Genomic DNA, 18965 nt, shown 5'->3' on the forward strand with positions numbered 1-18965 from the left:
CTATCGAGCTAGATGACGAACAAATACAAGAACTTTGGTTTGGTAAGTTATTTTGCTTTAAGGCTTTAGTCTAATATATTTTTAGTCTGATAAAGTACAAAATTATTATTTTTTAAATTCGTCGAGTTTTTTGTGTATGTTGTTACCAATACCAAGTGTAACCAAATGAGCATATTATTATGAAAATTCCGTCCCACCACGCGGAGCTTATAACAAACTTTCTTACAATGCTATTCATAAAAACATTTATAAGAATCATTTTCAGATCCTGTCGCAATAAAGAGCATTGAAATGACAACCGAAAACCCTAGCTATCCGGTCACCAACCTCTACGATGGAAACTACGATAGTTTTGCACAGGGGATAGGTCATCCTAATGGATTCAGCATAACGATCTTCCTACCTTTCACAACCAGAATATCCGCTATCAGACTAATCAATAGGTTGGAATGCTGTAAAGATAGAATTGTGGGATTTAACGTTTTCATTATGAATAAGGACGGATCAAAGATTATCGTTGGAACAATAGCGGAAGTAAAATCATACTACGAATTTTTCGAAGAAGGAGTTGGTGATAAGATTGAGATAAGAAAAGAGGGAAATGTAGGAAAAGTCAATCTGGCAGAGGTTGAAGTGTACGGTGTCTACCGCGACCGACCAGGTAAAAACCGCTTATTTTCACTATGAACCACCTCTTTATCAAAAGCTTTCAAGGGTTCCACCACGCGACGGACGATAAATTTCGGGACAGCAAAATTTCAACCTTACACGACGCGACGTTTAACGGCTATTGGTAGTCTTTCTCTACCTTTCCCTACTGAAGTGCGCCAAACATCTTTGATCTTGTAAATCACCCTTAACAACAGATATCATACTTTTATTTTTACCAGCCGTGAGTAACAAGTTCACTGCTTAGTGCTTAACATCATTCCAAAGAAGCATACTCGATTATAATTTAAAAAATAAATCATAATCGATATTAATCATGATAACATACGTCTATGTTATGATAATGGGTTGCTTACATGTGACTCTTCAAGTACTGCAAGACTGTAAGACCAGTTTAGTCAGCCACCCAATGTTTTTATTCAAAAATAATCCAGACACGAACGCCTAGCAGACAAAATCCAGGTTCGAGCTGATTAGTTCACAAGTGCAGGGTATATTCACGGCACGTATCGAGATGACTCTGCATCTGGTCTCGGACCGAAAACTTTTTAAATTTTTCAAAGTTTTTCTAAAAACTATCCTTGTTCATGCTTCAAGCTACACTGATCATTATTAGCCGAAAATATTTTTTGTGTCTCTTAAGTCTGCACCTACCCTCCGATATACGATGTTGGACTCGAGGGTTCCCCTTGTGAAGCGATCTCGGAAGGCAGGCCTCCCCATTGCAATACGAACTCGGAAGCGGGAGCTCTGTCTCTAGAGAGCTAGAGGTACGTATCGAGATGACTCTGCAATCCGCATCTGGTCTCGGACCGAAAATGTTCTGAGTCAAAAATTTTTCAAAGTTTTTCTAGAAACTATTCTTCTTCATGTTTCATGCTTCTTTGATCATTATAAACAGAAAATATTTTTTCGGTTTTCGAAGTCAGCACCTACCCTTCGATATACGATTTTTGACTCGGGGGTTCCCCCTTTGTAATGCGATCTCGGAAATAAATTTAAACAGGATCTACAGGGTGAACCACATAAAATTTAACTTTAAAAATTGGTATCACCCGCCTCATTAGCAAATTTTAACAAAATTTAACAAAATTTAACAAAATTTAACAAAATTTAACAAAATTTAACAAAATTTAACAAAATTTAACAAAATTTAACAAAATTTAACAAAATTTAACAAAATTTAACAAAATTTAACAAATTTTACTGTCCGCCAATGTCCGCTTATGTTCGCCTATGTGCTGTCCTGTCCTGTCCTGTCCTGTCCTGTCCTGTCCTGTCCTGTCCTGTCCTGTCCTGTCCTGTCCTGTCCTGTCCTGTCCTGTCCTGTCCTGTCCTGTCCTGTCCTGTCCTGTCCTGTCCTGTCCTGTCCTGTCTTGTCCTGTCTTGTCCTTTCTGGGTTATATGAGACAAGCGGACATAGACGGACGTGTCAGTGTCAGCCCCCCCCCCCCCTTTTTAAGAGAGGCCGGACCAAGGTGACCCACGAAAGGATAGCATGAAGATTCTCTGCCTGCCTCTGGGGTATGGCATTCCTGATGGTAAGTCGGAGAAATCACTATGAGGAGATGATGGAGGTGAGGTATCAAGCGAACAGAGATGTGCACCGTGTTACTTTTAGGGCTTAGGCGGCAGCGCCGCAGCGGTCTGGACGCCAAAACTTGGTCGGCGTCGACGGCGAATCGAGGTGGTGCACGTCTCTGCAAGCGAAGTTCTGAAATAAGTCGACATGGACTGAATAGCAGCTGACTTAGACAATATCTATTAGGAAGTTCACCATTTTATAGGTTCATCTTTTATGAAACAAATAATAATTTCATAATTATGATTGTTTGTCTACGACTCACATAAACTCCAATTTCCAATTGCGCTAATTAACAATTGAGTGAGAAACCGATCAAAATGTCGTTCGTAAATCGTTGCACGTGCACTTGCGCGTTCAACACCATGGTAATTATGCAACCTTTTGCTTTTTACTTAATTTGCACGTGGGCGGTCGTACAGACAGACGTTCTACAGACAGAAATAATTCTTTGAATTATAGTATTGACTAGAACCAGGAAACATATTCAGGGGAGACACCACATCGTGCAGATACTTTTCGTAATCATATTTATCAGCAAGGAGGGAATTGAGAAATCTGTAAGATTAAGTCATTAAAATTGAACTAATATTGAACATAAGCTTGCTAGAGGGTCTCGTTAGGGACCAATATATGCCTCCTGACTCCTGAGCAGCTGAGAATAACAATATAATCATACGAGTTATATAATTTACATCGTATAAAAGGTATATGTAGCTAGATTAAGTAATACTGTGACACTATCAGTTTTCCTGGTTGCCCTAAATACACAGCTCTAAGGACAGACTAAGCTACTGAAGATTTTGGCTATTTCGATTTATGAATAATTTTTAGATGTTAAGTATAGGTATAAGTATATGCTAGGTATGTTTTGTCGGAATCTTATCGGAGCGCCCTATATTATGATCATGATTCCATTTTGACCATAGAAAACAACAAATCCTGCCCCAAGCGAAGTAAGATCCTTACTCCGGTGTAAGAGAAGGTCTGTATTAGTGTATTCTGTATTTGTGACCCACGGCCCACCAATCTCAGTCGATGCTTTTACCAAGTCATTACTTTAGCTAAAGATTTAATCTTCTAAAAATAGCTGGCCTCGCGAAATACCTCAAAGGAGTTGCATAATATGGATATTTAGTCTTTACTCTTTGTCTATTTTAGGAGGGTACCTTTTGTGGGCCGATTATTTTCCCTACCCTGAAAGTTCACCACGTTTATGTGAATACTTGGACTCAGACTTGAAAGACGCTCATGAACATTTGTACGATCTCCTGCCCTCGATGTCTAATGTCTATTGCAAAGAGATCATTGATCTGGGTAGAGAGCAATGGCCTGGACAGATACATTTTGACTATAAACTTATGCTTGCTTTTCTGCAAGGTGAGTGGTAACCCACGACCCACAAGTCAGTGCGCCAACGTTTTGGTTTATAGCATGTCCAATCCCCTAACAACTTATTAGACTTAGAGGATACAATCGCGTCGTGAGAAATTTAAATAATAATAATAATATTTCAAAGCACCCTTCCTCACATTGCACATATCACTATCAGTCAATGTGAATTCGCTTAAAACGTCGGATCTAAATGTTTCTATATAACGTCATGTAGTATTGTTTCGGTCAGTTAAAATTACTGATTTTAAAAACTTATATCAATTTGTTTTAAAAAATGAGGTCGATTTAACCAACTGCAACCTAGTGAACTTAGCGAGGGATCGTCTAGAATGGAAGAGTTTATTTACTATGAGACATATAATTGAACGGAGGAGTCTCAGAAAGAGTAAATAGGCCAGCACTTTTATACTAAGCCTCTTTGTGTGCCCTTTCGTTTATAGATGTTATTATATATATATTATATATATACTAGAAAACCCGTGGTCACAGGGAGGAAGCTAATAGTAATAGTATTTTTTGTTAATTTAAATCGCGTCAAAAAATATCCTACACAACTGAAGATACAGACGATTGAAATGTTGCTCGCACTAAACACAACGTAATATCAACAAAACCGATAAAAATGCCGTTCTAACAATCTTTGCACGTGCAAGTGCGTGTAACAACCCTCGTTATAACACGCCAATTGTTATTTCTCCAAAAAGGAATACAACGGTTTTATCTGCTTCTCGGCCGGTAAGCTGAAAGACGCCATTACATTTATATTGCTCAATACTTTTGTTTCTTTTGGAGGTCAGATCCTTAGACAGACGAAAGGTATTCCCATGAGAGGGAATTCAAGTGGTCAGTTCGCCGATCTTTCTATAGGGAAGTGTGAATTTAACTACATGACCAAACTCATCAAGGAAAAGAAGTTCAGCCTTGGTAAGCTTCTCTCTAAGAACTGCAGATATGTTGACGATTTCGGCACTATCGACTATCTAAAGTTTGCCAATCTCATCGGGTCAATCTATCCACCAGTCTATAATTACCGCTGCAATGCACAAGTTACTGAGAGACCGGATCCTTTAGCTCTAATTGGCTCTACTACAACATTCATAACCTGCTACAAAATGCATAACGGTCCTTTGATAAGATTTTAGTAAAGACAAACGGAGGAAAACTGAAAAGTGAGCTAATTAAATGGGTTGGAGAGGTGTTACTAAAGAGTGTAGGTCCCTACTTTACAATTCAACTGTTTTGTTTTGCATGCTCTCGAACAGCTAAGGTAAAATTGACAATAATAGAATTATTCCCAGTATGGATTTGAGGGATCACCACCCCTTTTCGCACGCGATGGCTAAAAGGAAAGACAACCATCTCAACATTTTGATTAACCCGATCAAGATTACCATGATCATGATTCTTCTTCTCACGGAGGTTGCCGCTGGTAAGAATTTAAGTTTTTCCCCCGACTTTTAAGGCATAAATTCGCTAAATTTGCGGCAAATTGTTTCACCAAAAACAACAATATGACCTGACTAACAGTCGACTTAATAAACCAGTCGAGTACGAAATAACGGTAACGATTGGATCACAGCATAAGTGGAGTGGAACAGACGACGCCCAGTACGTGACAATTAACGGAACGCTTGGAGAAACAGAGGAGGTGCAGTGCGGAGGGGACGGAGATTACACCCCGGGCGTAGAAGTAACATGCACAGTGGAGAGTGTGGTAGATATTGGACACTTCAGATGTGTTATTTGGAGAACTGGAGGTGGAGATGCGTGGAATTTGGATAAGGTATGTTTGGAATTTAGATAGGGTTTTTAAAGGAATTTTAAGGTTCTTGGAATTTACATAAGGTTAGAAAGTTGCTGAGTTTGGCGTCTTAGATCTTTAGATACAGAAATAATTTGATGCTTTTTATTGGATTACGTCCCTTGTTTGAGACGTAATCCAAATAAGACCGATGTATTATGTTTCCCTTTCGTGTTACCCCATCGGTACCGTATGAGGCCCTGAACACCTTCCGGAGGGCTTTGCATTTTTAGGACTATAAGGCTATAAGGTTCACCATGGTAACATGAGGGGCGCAATTTTGAGAGATTGTTCTTATTTCCAACGCTGAGACCCTTCCAATATAATTGAGGGATGTAAGCTGTCGTAAACAGGATAATCAATATATTACTTTAATCCAAATTTTTAAGTCTGAATATATATCAAACATTTAACTCTAACAATTTAACAATGTTACTAAAATGTTACTAAAATTTCAGTTGAGTATGACTATAGACGGGAGTCTACCCATGGTGTATCGGAATCCTATCGAGCTAGATGACGAACAAATACAAGAACTTTGGTTAGGTAAGTTATTTTGCTTTAAGGCTTTAGTGATAATATATTTTTAAATTTAGTCTGATAAAGTACAAAATTATAAAATTAAAAAAATTCATCGAGTTTTTTTGTGTGCGTTGTTACCAAAACCAAGTGTAACCAAATGAGCATATTATGAAAAGCTCTTCCTACATACATACATACATGGTAAGGTCTCCTCCTAGTCGTTGGAGTGGCCTGCATCACACACATCGCGTTGGCGGCGTAACATATGTCTCCACGGTACTCGGTTGGTAGCCAAAGCTTCTGTTGTGTTATTGTCGATGTTTTCAACACCTGTAAACTTAGCAGCATCTTCGAGTACGCAGGACTTCCAGTTCTTACGGGGTCTGCCCCTTGACCTCTTTCCATAATTTGGCTTCCAGTTCAACAGAAACCTCGGTGTCTAGAGTCTGGCATTCTAACTACATGTCCATACCAACGTAGCCTGGCAGCACTGATGAAAGTTTCAACAGACTTGATGCCAGCCCTCCTAAGAACTTCGTCGTTGGTCACACGAAAGAACCATTTAATCCTAAGGATCCTTCTCAAGGAGGTTTGATGGAAAACCTCGAAGCGTTTCATCTGCTTTTTTGTGGTATTCCAGACTTCAGCTCCATACAACAAGATGGTGAGGACAGCAGCCCTATAGATCCTGATCTTGGTTGGAGTCTTTATAGTTCTGCTATTCCAAATGTTCCAGAGCTGATGAAAGGCGCCATTAGCCTTCTGGATACGGACATCCAGGTCTCTGTTGATTGTCCCATCCCCACTGATAGTTGCACCCAGGTAGAAAAAGTTGCTAACCTGCTCGACGGGTTCACCCTCAACCGACAGCTCAATACAATCATCCTTGATGAAAGGTCGCTGGGAGGCGCACTTGCTTACAGCCATGCATTGGGTCTTCTTTGCATTTATTCTGAGCCCAGCGTAGGAGCTGTAATGAACTAATAGATCAGTTGACTCCAGTAGGCCTTCCCCTGAGTTGTCCATAATAGCCATGTCATCAGCATAATCGGTGTCCAGAATGTCCTTTTCCTCGACCGTCTTCATCTCTTTCTGCAGCACTGCGCCTTGACTGATGATCTTGTTGGTCTCAGCCAGAAATGCAGAAAAGTTTAGGCAGAAATTAAAGACAGGAGGTGCTTGAATGTCACCCTGACCTGTGCCTGAGTTAACATCAAACCAGTCTGTCAGCTCTTCCCACCACGCGGGGCTTTCTTACAATACTATTCTTAAAAGCATTTATAAGAATAATTTTCAGATCCTGTCGCAATAAAGAGCATTGAAATGACAACCGAAGCCGCTAGCTATCCGGTCACCAACCTCTACGATGGAAACTACAATAGTTTTGCACAAGGGATAGGTCAGCCTAATGGATTCAGCATAACGATCTTCCTACCTTTCACAACCAGAATATCCGCTATCAGACTCATCAATAGGTTGGAATGCTGTAAAGATAGAATTGTGGGATTTAACGTTTTCATTATGAATAAGGACGGATCAAAGATTATCGTTGGAACAATAGCGGAAGTAAAATCATACTACGAATTTTTCGAAGAAGGAGTTGGTGATAAGATTGAGATAAGAAAAGAGGGAAATGTAGGAAAAGTCAATCTGGCAGAGGTTGAAGTGTACGGTGTCTACCGACCAGGTAAAAACCGCTATTTTCACTATGAACCACCTTTTTATCAAAAGCTTTCAAGGCTTCCACCACGCGACGGACGATCAATTTCGGGACAGCAAAATTTCAACCTTACACGACGTTTAACGGCTATTGGTAGTTTTTCTCTACCTTTCCCTACTGAAGTGCGCCAAACAGCTTTGATCTTGTAAATCACCCTTAACGACAGATATCACAATTTTATTTTTGAAGCAGCAACATGATTTTACCGGCAGTGAGTTCACTGCTTATCATCATTCCAAAGAAGCATACTCGATTATAATTGATAAATTAAATCATAATCGATTATAATCATGATAACATACGTCTATATTATGATAATGGGTTGCTTACATGTGACTCTTCAAGTACTGCAAGACTGTAAGACCAGTTTAGTCAGCCACCCAATGTTTTTATTCAAATAGGTAACAATCAAGACGCGCACGTCTAGCAGACAAAAAACAGGTCCGAGCTGATTAGTTCACAAGTATAGGGTCTATTCACGGTACGTATCGAGATGACTCTGCAATCTGCATCTGGTCTCGGACCGAACATTTTCTAAGTCAAAAATAAAAAAAGTTTTTCTGGAAACTATCCTTGTTCATGTTTCATGCTACCCTGATCATTATTAGCCGAAAATATTTGTTCGGTTTTTTAAGTCCACACCTACCCTTCGATATACGATTTTGGACTCGCACTGCACCGTGTTAATTTTAGGCGGCAGCGGTCTGGACGCGAAAATTGGCCGGCGTCGGCGGCAAATCGCGGTGGTGCACGTCTCTGCAAGCGAAGTTCTGAAATAAGTCGACATGGACTGAATAGCAGCTCACTTTGACAACATTTATTAGGAAGTTCACCATTTTATAAGTTCATCTTTTATGAAATAAATAATAAACATAATTTTATGATTGTTTGTCTACGACTCACATAAACTACAACCTCAGTCTTAACAATTAAATTGTATTCAGTAGAATATACAGCTTGCAAAAACCAATGATTACTTCATTTACCTCTGCAAAGAAAGAAACGGACTGTAAAGTGGTCTGTATTCTTTAGTAAGGATGCTGAAAGGGAGAGAGAGAGAGAGAGAGAGAGAGAGAGAGAGAGAGAGAGAGAGAGAGAGAGAGAGAGAGAGAGAGAGAGAGAGAGAGAGAGAGAGAGAGTGAGAGAGAGAGAGAGAGAGAGAGAGAGAGAGAGAGAGAGAGAGAGAGAGAGAGAGAGAGAGAGAGAGAGAGAGAGAGAGAGAGAGAGAGAGAGAGAGAGAGAGATATATATAGATATATATATATATATATATATATATAGAGAGAGAGAGAGAGAGCGAGAGAGAGAGAGAGTGAGAGAGAGAGAGAGATATATATATAGAGAGAGAGATATATATATATATATATAGAGAGAGAGAGAGAGAGAGAGGGAGAGAGAGAGAGAGAGAGAGAGAGAGAGAAGAGAGAGAGAGAGAGAGAGAGAGAGAGAGAGAGAGAGAGGAGAGAGAGAGAGAGAGAGAGAGAGAGAGAGAGAGAGAGAGAGAGAGAGAGAGAGAGAGAGAGAGAGAGAGAGAGAGAGAGAGAGAGAGAGAGAGAGAGAGAGAGAGAGAGAGAGAGAGAGAGAGAGAGAGAGAGAGAGAGAGAGAGAGAGAGAGAGAGAGAGAGAGAGAGAGAGAGAGAGAGAGAGAGAGAGAGAGAGAGAGAGAGAGAGAGAGAGAGAGAGAGAGAGAGAGAGAGAGAGAGAGAGAGAGAGAGAGAGAGAGAGAGAGAGAGAGAGAGAGAGAGAGAGAGAGAGAGAGAGAGAGAGAGAGAGGGGGGGATACTAAGTACCATGAAGAAGTCTATACTATATTGTAATTCGTACGTGAAACTGAATACGTCTATAATTACCGCTGCAAAGCACGAGTTACTGAGATCGAGAGGACCGGATCCTTTGGCTCTAATTGGCTCTACTACAACATTCATAACCTACTACATAATTCATAACGGTCCTTTGATAAAATCTTAGTAAAGACAAACGGAGGCCACGTGGTAATTAAATGGGAGGGAGAGGTGTTGCTAAGGAGAGTAGGTCCTTACTTTACAATTCAACTGTTTTGTTTTGCATGCTCTCGAACAGCTAAGGTAACATTGACAAATAGAATGACTCCACCTAGGAATTTGACGGATCACCGCCCCTTTGCGTACGCGCTGGCTAAAAGGAAGGACAACCCTCTCAACATTTTCATCAACCCGTTCAAGATTACCATGATCGTGATTCTTCTTCTCACGGAGGTTGCCGCTGGTAAGAATTTAAGTTTTCCCCCGATTTGTAAGGCCTAAATTCGCTAAATTCGCGGCAAATTGTTTCACCAAAAATAACAATATGACCTGACTAACAGCCGATTTAATAAACCAGTCGAGTACGAAATAACGGTAACGATTGGATCACAGCATCAGTGGAGTGGAACAGACGACGCCCAGTACGTGAAAATTAACGGAACGCTGGGAGAAACAGAGGAGGTGCAGTGCGGAGGGGACGGAGATTACACCCCGGGCGTAGAAGTAACATGCACAGTGGAGAGTGTGGTAGATATTGGACACTTCAGATGTGTTATTTGGAGAACTGGAGGTGGAGATGCGTGGAATTTGGATAAGGTATGTTTGTAATTTAGATGGGGTTTTTTAAGAAATTGTTAGGTTCTTGGAATTTAGGTGAGAAGCTTACTGAGTTGGTGTCTTAAATACAGAAATAAAGTGATGCTGTTTATAAGATTCTGTCCCTTGTTTGAAATAAATAAGACCGATGTATTATGTTTCCCTTTCGTGTTCCCCATCGGTACCGTATGAGGCCCTGAACGCTTCCCTGAGGGCTTTGCATTTATAGGCTTATAGAGCTATAAGGTTCACCATGGTAACATGAGGGGCGCAATTTTGAGAGATTGTTCTTATTTCCAACACCGAGACCCTTCCAATATGATTGAGGGATGCAAGCTGTCGTGAACAGGAAAATCAGTATTATAATTTAATCCAAATTTTCAAGTCTAAAGATATATCAAACATTTAACTCTAGCAATGTTACTAAAATGTTACTGAAATGTTACTAAAATGTTACTAAAATGCTACTAAAATGTAACCAAAATGTAACTAAAATGTTAACAATGTTACTAAAATTTCAGCTGAGTTTGACTACAGACGGGAGTGTGCCCATGGTGTATCGGAATCCTATCGAGCTAGATGACGAACAAATACAAGAACTTTGGTTAGGTAAGTTATTTTGCTTTAAGGCTTTAGTCTAATATAGTTTTAGTCTGATAAAGTACAAAATTATAAAATAAAAAAATTGATCGAGTTTTTTGTGTACCGTTGTTACCAATACCAAGTGTGACCAAATGAGCATATTATGAAAAGCTCTTCCCACCACGCGGGGCTTGTAACAAACTTTCTTACAATACTATTCTTAAAAACATTTATAAGAATCATTTTCAGATCCTGTCGCAATAAAGAGCATTGAAATGACAACCGAAAACCCTAGCTATCCGGTCACCAACCTCTATGATGGAAACTACACTACTTTTGCAGAGAACGAGGGAATAGGTCAGCCTAATGGATTCAGCATAACGATCTTCCTACCTTTCACAACCAGAATATCCATGATAAGGATTATTAGTAGGGATGACGAGTGTTGCAAAGATAGAATTGTGGGATTTAGTGTGTTCATTGTGAATAAGGACGGATCAAAGATTAGCGTTGGAACAATAGCGGAAGAAAAATCATACTACGAATTTTTCGAAGAAGGAGTTGGTGATAAGATTGAGATAAGAAAAGAGGGAAATGTAGAACTAGTCAATCTGGCAGAGGTTGAAGTGTACGGTGTCTTACGACCAGGTAAAAACCGCTTATTTTCACTATGAACCACCTCTTGTGAAAAGTGAAATTTTAACGGGCTACACGACCATTCACGGTTATTGATAGTGTTTCCCTACCAAAGTGCCCGCCAACCCCCCTCCCCCCTCCCCCCACCTCCCTCCGAAACATCTCTGATCTTGTAAATCACCCTTAACGACAGATATCATACTTTTAGTTTTGAAGCAGCAACATGATTTTACCGGCCGGCCGATTCACTGCTTAGAGCTTATCATCATTCCAAAGAAGCATACTCGATTATAATTGATAAATTAAATCATTATTGATTATAATCATGATAACATACGTCTATGTTAATATGATAATGGGTTGCTTGCATGTTGCCTCCTAAACACATCATGTGACTCTTTAAGTACTGCAAGACTGTAAGATTAACCGCAGAAAAAAGGCATAATCCCATAAAGACCAGTTTAGTCAGCCACCCAATGTTTTTATTCAAAAAGGTAACAATCCAGGCACATGCGTCTAGCAGACAAAATCCAGGTTCGAGCTGATTAGTTCACAAGTGCAGGGGCTATTCACAGTGCCTAATACCCAAATGGCCCTGCACTAAATGGCTTAGTACAGTCTGCCAGCACTGTTATAGCAAATGAAACAGAAAAAGAAACTTAGAATGCCTCAAACGAAATGGATCGGGGAAAATTCTGTGATCTAATATAAATTTTAATTTATAAATAAACTTACAATGTGTCTTACGTAATGTCTTACGGTTGAGTTTCCTGACAATTCAAAATTTATAAACCCATAATTATCCTCATAAAAGCTTTTACAAGTAGATGAGCAGGGTGGCTGGGACTAGTTGAGCTCGTTATGGGTATAATTAAACAGTTACTGTTACTGCATTGGCACTGAGAATGATGTCTGGTGCCATGCCAAGTACACCCTTCCTCGCATTGAATCACCTTACTGACATCCCAGACACCATACTATTCCTGAGGGGCGAAGCAGCGAAGGGGGCAGCAAGGCTTCAAGCCTACGGCAGCCTCACTCTTGAAACTATCGCCCACAGGAAGGGAACTATCAAAAACCACACCACAATCAACAAACAATTCATGGAGGATCTCAACATACCACCTAGAGCCACAAGAGACCTCACAGCACCAACCATGATGCTGGGACGGCACTTCACCGTCACCACTCCTGGAACTAACAACACTGAATACAGAACCGCACTCCAACACACCATCGACAACATTACCAGTGAAACGATTACCTGCTACACAGACGGGTCTCTATCAGACTCCGGAAGTGGGGCTGGGTACATCATCAAGACTGACAACAACAACACCACCCTGGAAGAGAGATCATTCAAGCTCCCTGATTATTGCACTGTCTACCAGACAGAGCTCACTGCAATCATTGAAGCCTGCAAGTATCTCTCATCCTACACCAATTCACACATCATTATATGGTCTGATAGTCTCTCCTCCATACAAGCTATTTCCTCGCTCTCAACGAGGAGCAGAACTACTAGAGACTGTTATGACACCCTTAACGCACTCGGATCGAACAACACTCTAGAGATCCGATGGATCGCAGCCCATATTGGGTTGTGGGGAAATGAAAAAGCGGATGAGCTGGCCAAGCTTGGCACGACCAGCGAACTCGTTTTGAAATGCCCAATCCCTCAATCTTACATCAAACGACAAATCGACAACAAAGTCCACAGACTGAATCAGGATATCTGGTTAACGGATGGTCCTAGACACACCAAACTAACACTTGGCCAAAAGCACACCAAAATAATCAATAATATAAACACGTCACTCATCAACAATAGACAAGACTATAGAATTGAACCGCAGTCCACCTAATCACGGGCCACTGCGGCTTAAACAAACACCTCCACACCATCCGCAAATCAAGCACCAGTGCTTGTCCCATGTGCGGAGACGGAGAGGAGACTGTCTCACACTTTCTTGGACAGTGCCCAGCTATTGCCCAACTAAGAGGCAATACTTTCGGGACTACTACCTCTCGGTCAACGACATATTCGACAACCATCACATTACCACAATCGTCAACTTCACAAACCGCACCAAACGCTTAATAGTACCAAAAGAACTGGATCAGACTGGCGTAACTTAGCGCATCAACACATTACATATGCAGCCTTGCCTAACTGATTTATAATCTCATCTGGTACCAAAGCGCGGTATTCCCATTTAGATCATTACCACCACCGTCCTCCACAATTCACAGTGTTGTCCCCGACAAACCCCCCCTCATCCCAGAGGTAGGCAAAGCATCTTAATGCTATCCTCTAGTGGGCTTTCTATGCCCAGCCTCTCTTTAAAAAAAAAAAAAAAAAAAAAAAACAGTTACTGTGTTTAACAAAACAAATAACTCGCTTAATGTTGATGTCGTACACCGAGTTTCTATCTTTATTAATATCCCTTTCACCCAGCTGCAGTTGTCTTGTCGAACTTTGGTACGTATCGAGCTAGGGTCCATTTAGCGTACCCTAGTTCGACAGTCGTAGTTATCTTGTCGAACTTCACTACGTGTCGAACAAGAGTCCAGGTAGCGTACCCTAGTTCGACAAAGTAGAACTTTAGGGTTTGTCGAACTACAGTACGTGTACCTTCCTGGCAATTCAAGATGTATAATTCTAGAATTACCATCATAGAAGGTTTTACAATTGGATGGTCAGAATGAATGGGGCTAGTTGACTTGGTAATGAGCATAATTGATGCAGAGTATTCAAATTCAATAGTGTAAATTTACAACACATTGTGTGCGGAAAAGTGCGATTCCGCATCCACCACACTTACATGCTCTGAATCCTACCCACTCTTTTTCCTTCCACCATCCTAGCTAAAAAATAAGGCTTTTCCCATTTTGCGCTTCTGGTGTTCTACAATCATACCCCAACAGTGACAATGTTCAGTATGTCCAGGACCAGACTCTCTGAATCCTGGACCAGGAGCTTGCGAGCCTGTGTGTTTAGACTGCGATAAGGTTACACGTTACACTTATCTAGGAGATTCCAGAAGCATCACATTGAGAGGAACTCAGTCTCCAGTGGTGAGTGTAGTTTAGCTAGACTGACGATTTACTATTCATGGTATTGAGAAAAGCTTCAGCACACTTGAACACTGAGCGCAGTTAAAAGTTAGGCTAGAGTCTCTAAGTCTATAGTCTAGTAGAGGTTTACTATTCATGACTATAACAGGTATTCCAGAGAACTTGTCTACACCGAGACAAAGAAACTTCCGGTGTAACTAATTGAGCCAAGAAATTTCCCCCTTCGTGTCTTTAGGGGACAGTGCGTTCACTCTATGTTCTGATTTTGGAGATAACAATTCGTTGGTATAACTATAGAACGTTACGTAGTGTGTGTAACGGTTTAACATGCATATGTCACACTGCCACACGTGCGTTGAACGTGACAGGATCGAACGTGACAGACATAAAGGTGCTCATGAAGTGTAGGATGCCCTAGGATGCGGATGGTTTGATCTGGACCACGTGACTTATCATATCACCACAGAAACGTGTAGAGGAGTACCAGGAGTTGTATCAGATATGAGAACGACCAGCTCCTTCACATTGTAGGAGGGGTGATCTGGATCACACTCTCACGGCCAGGGGTGTAGGAAGCGGGGGGGGGGGGGGGGGGGGGGGGGGGGGGGGGGGGGGGGGGGGGGGGGGGCCATCGCCCCCCCATGAAATCTGGGCAAGGGGCCAAAAAGGGCCAACTTTTTAATTTAGGTTTCTGAAAAAATTTTTCCCGAAAGTCCAAAATTTTCAAAGTTTTCTTGGAAACTACTTTTTTTCATGTTTCATGCTTTTTTTTCGGTTTTCGAAGTCCGCACCTACCCTTCGATATACGATTTTGGACTCGAGGGTTCCCCTTTGTAATGCGATCTCGGAAGGCAGGCCTCCCCTTCGCAATACGAGCTCGGAAGCGGGAGCTCTGCTTTCAGAGGTACGTATCGAAAACGACTCGGACCGAAAATGTTCTAAGTCAAAATTTTGCAAAGTTTTTCTGGAAATTGCTTTTTTTCATGTTTCATGCTACCCTGATCATTCTGAGCCGAAAATATATTTTTCGGTTTTTTGAGGTCCGTACCTACATTCGGAAGGTTGTGGATGTGATACTGATTGGTTTCATATACTAATTATTTGGCCCACAGATTTGAAGGAAAATACTCGAATTTGGTCCTCAGATTTAAAGGAAAATGTGCAATTTGACGCAGAGAACTGAAAAAATCGCGATTTGTCGTGAGGCCAGGATCTGAAAAATCGCGATTTGTCGCGGCAGACGTGAAAAATCGCGATACTGCACATGCTGCGAAATTCAGGCTTTGGCGCGAAGCGCCAAAAAACTTAGACTGTAGTGCGAAGCGCCAAAAAATATTTAGAATTTGGCCCCCCCCCCCCCCCCCCCCCCCCCCCCCCCCCCCCCCCCCCCCCCCCCCCCCCCCCCCATGAAGAAAATCATTCCTACACCCCTGCTCATGCTCACGGCACACCGGAGATAATAAAAAGTAACATGTATCGTCGACCTCCTATATTCACTATAGCAGCCAAGCAATATAGCTGCGATTTGTAAAATATCTTAAGGAAATGATATAAAGATTAAATTTCAGTTCCAGTAACACTGTGCTTCAATGATGATAGACCAGCGCTGTTGAATACGCTGCGTTTTTATTTTATTATACGCCGGAGTAGGAATTTTCGAAAATAAACGTATAAAACGTACATTTTCTGCTCTCGAAGCTAATTATTATGACTGTTCAATACGGCAAAAAATTCGCACATGATATGTTAATAGGACATGCGCGGCATCTTTGAACTTTAAATTCTTGCTATCGCTAAATAATAAAACTGAAACCAAAAACAATTCCATATACTCTCTACGCTAAAGAGGGTGCGGTTCCTGCCGTATAAGGTCAAAAATGCGAACAATTTTCGTTAGCAACGTTGTGATAGACAAATACTTTTCACCTAACACAAACAACTTTTCGGAAACTTTCTAAAACCAGTTTCTTTAAAGTTGCCTTCCTAAATACCTAAAATACCTACCCAGCTTGCTTGAGCAATAACCGCTCTAAGTACTGGTAATGTGTTAATTTGTTAAATTCTTGCAAACATTGTCAATATCATACATTGCATTTTTGATAAACTTCATTCTTATCTACGGAATAATTTTTGTAATTTTTGAAAAGTGGTTCATCTTCACGGTGTAAATGTTTGCGAATTTATTTTTGTTGTATTTGATTTTTGTTGTATTTGATGTAATGGTGTTATTGGTCACAAGCGATCGATTATGCGGCACAAATTTTCGTGAAATGTTTCCTTTAAAAAAATGTTGAATATAAATTCCTCGCTAAAATTATTGTTTTACAGTACGTTGTTTGTGAAATGTGTATTAAAGAGGACCCTGGGCCTGGACCGATGTCCCAAATAATCACTCTTAATGGTACCTTAATGCATTCCTTACACAAAAACCTTTCTTTTTTTGGCTTTTTTTGTCGAAATGAGACCATTATTTTGGAAACGTAATGCGTCATTACGATGAACCAAGTCAGCATTACTCAACTGCTGTATAGGGCATTGCTCAACATTGCTCAGCATTGCTCAACTGCTGTATAATAAACTGTATATAAAGCTGTAAATAAACTGTATAATATTATAATAACTCGAACTACTTATAATCCTGTAATTGGACGACAAATTAACTACAATTTAAATAGCATAATATTTCTTTAAAGTATTTTTTCCGTAGGTATATTTAATATAATTTCACTTTTTTGTGTATTCCACAGAAAATTGAATTAAATTATTTATTTAACCCCAGACGAAGATTATCTTAAAATAATTTACTTCTAACGGGACGAAAATACTGCGAATATCATAAATCTAAGATCCAAATGAATGTAATATAATATCTAAAATAAAAACTAACCGGTCATATGAAAGAACACTAATTTCACAAATATATGTACATACCTATAGCTAGGTAGCCAATACTATTCTGCAGAAAAAGTGATCAACTATGTCATATACCGTTCATCTATTATGCAGAAAAGCAGTTATAAATAATATGTTACTTGTTTATAAAAATAACTGTTCTTTGTGTTTACATTTCAAGAAAATTGCTGTAATTTAATTACCTTGGGCGCAAATAAGAATTATTACAAGGTGAGACAATTAACGTAAGTCTAACCGACTTTAGATTTCATATCACTATTTAAATATTACTAAAACAATATCTAAGAACAAATGGAGGAGTTAGGAGTGCTTTATGATGCTTGCATTTTTCTAGCATTATCTATTGTTCAGTCGGTCTGGAGGTTAACCTTCTTTGTGTTGGTTTGTCAATCATTATTATATAAGCGAGCTATAAATAGCTTATTTTATTTCATTTCATTACAGTGTTTTATCATTTTCTCGCTCAGTTGCAGTTGATATGGTTTTTACTTTTTGGTTAATTTTTAGACTGAGCTGTTGCTGGACAACCCGGCAAGCATTCCAGTATATTATTATAGTATATTATTATTAATAATAATAATTCGACACGTACCCAGACATTCCGGTATGATACTGATATGTTGTGCGTACTGTAGTTCGACACGTACTTGCTGTAGTTCGACACGTACTGGCTGTAGTTCGACACGTACTGGCTGTAATTAGACAAACCCTAAAGTTCGACTCTGTCGAACTAGAGTACCTGGATTCAAGCTCGACACGTACCGAAGTTCGACAAGGGTGATTTCTGGCCATCTTTAGTTGTCGAACTAAAGTACGTGTCGAACTAGAGTACGTGTCGAACTATAGTACGTGTCGAACTAGAGTACGTGTCGAACTAGAGTACGTGTCGAACTAGAGTACGTGTCGAACTAGAGTACGTGTCGAACTAGAGTACGTGAATTATGCAGAGATATTGACACATTTAATTCACGTGATGGATAGTAATAACCTGCCTACATTTTTTTGCTGAACAATTCACCAAATATGCAGCCTTTAGGTACTCTCAGGTTGGATTATTCAACGGCGTATTATATAACGTTGCATTACACGGTCGAGTCGCGGTTGTTGAGTTTTATACATCAAATAACTTACAAGGTTAATGTATTACACCTGAATAAAAGGTTTTACAATTAGATGGACAGAATCCGCTTATTTTCCAATTGCGCTAATTAACAATTGAGTGAGAGGTCAGCTAAACACAAACTTGTAGTGATTAATTGTCCGCATCAGATCCACCTTCCATTAACATTACATAATGATATCTAAATATTATATATTATGAGCGTAGAGCATTTTGCATATTATATATATAGATATGTAATATATATATATATATATTATATATTACGAATAAAACGGCGACTGTTAGGCTGACCTCCGACTCAATTGTTCTACTTGTATAATAAAGCTCCCCTCCCGGGTAGAGCACTC

At 40.1% G+C, this 18965-nt stretch overlaps 2 protein-coding genes across 2 annotated transcripts in view; one reads left to right on the forward strand and one right to left on the reverse strand.

Moving 5' to 3' along the window:
* LOC134823972 (probable ATP-dependent RNA helicase DDX49) overlaps positions 1 to 18965 on the reverse strand; it is a 47454-nt gene that overhangs the window by 21045 nt on the left and 7444 nt on the right. The gene's annotated exons all lie outside the window — the stretch shown is intronic.
* LOC134824535 (uncharacterized) lies at positions 12413 to 13369 on the forward strand. The gene has a single exon (XM_063836442.1). It carries the CDS (start codon positions 12413 to 12415, stop codon positions 13367 to 13369), a length of 957 nt encoding a protein of 318 aa, XP_063692512.1.

Source organism: Bolinopsis microptera, chromosome 12 (assembly GCF_026151205.1).
Source record: "Bolinopsis microptera isolate Bmic1 chromosome 12, MBARI_Bmic_1.0, whole genome shotgun sequence".
Classification (NCBI taxonomy): domain Eukaryota; kingdom Metazoa; phylum Ctenophora; class Tentaculata; order Lobata; family Bolinopsidae; genus Bolinopsis; species Bolinopsis microptera.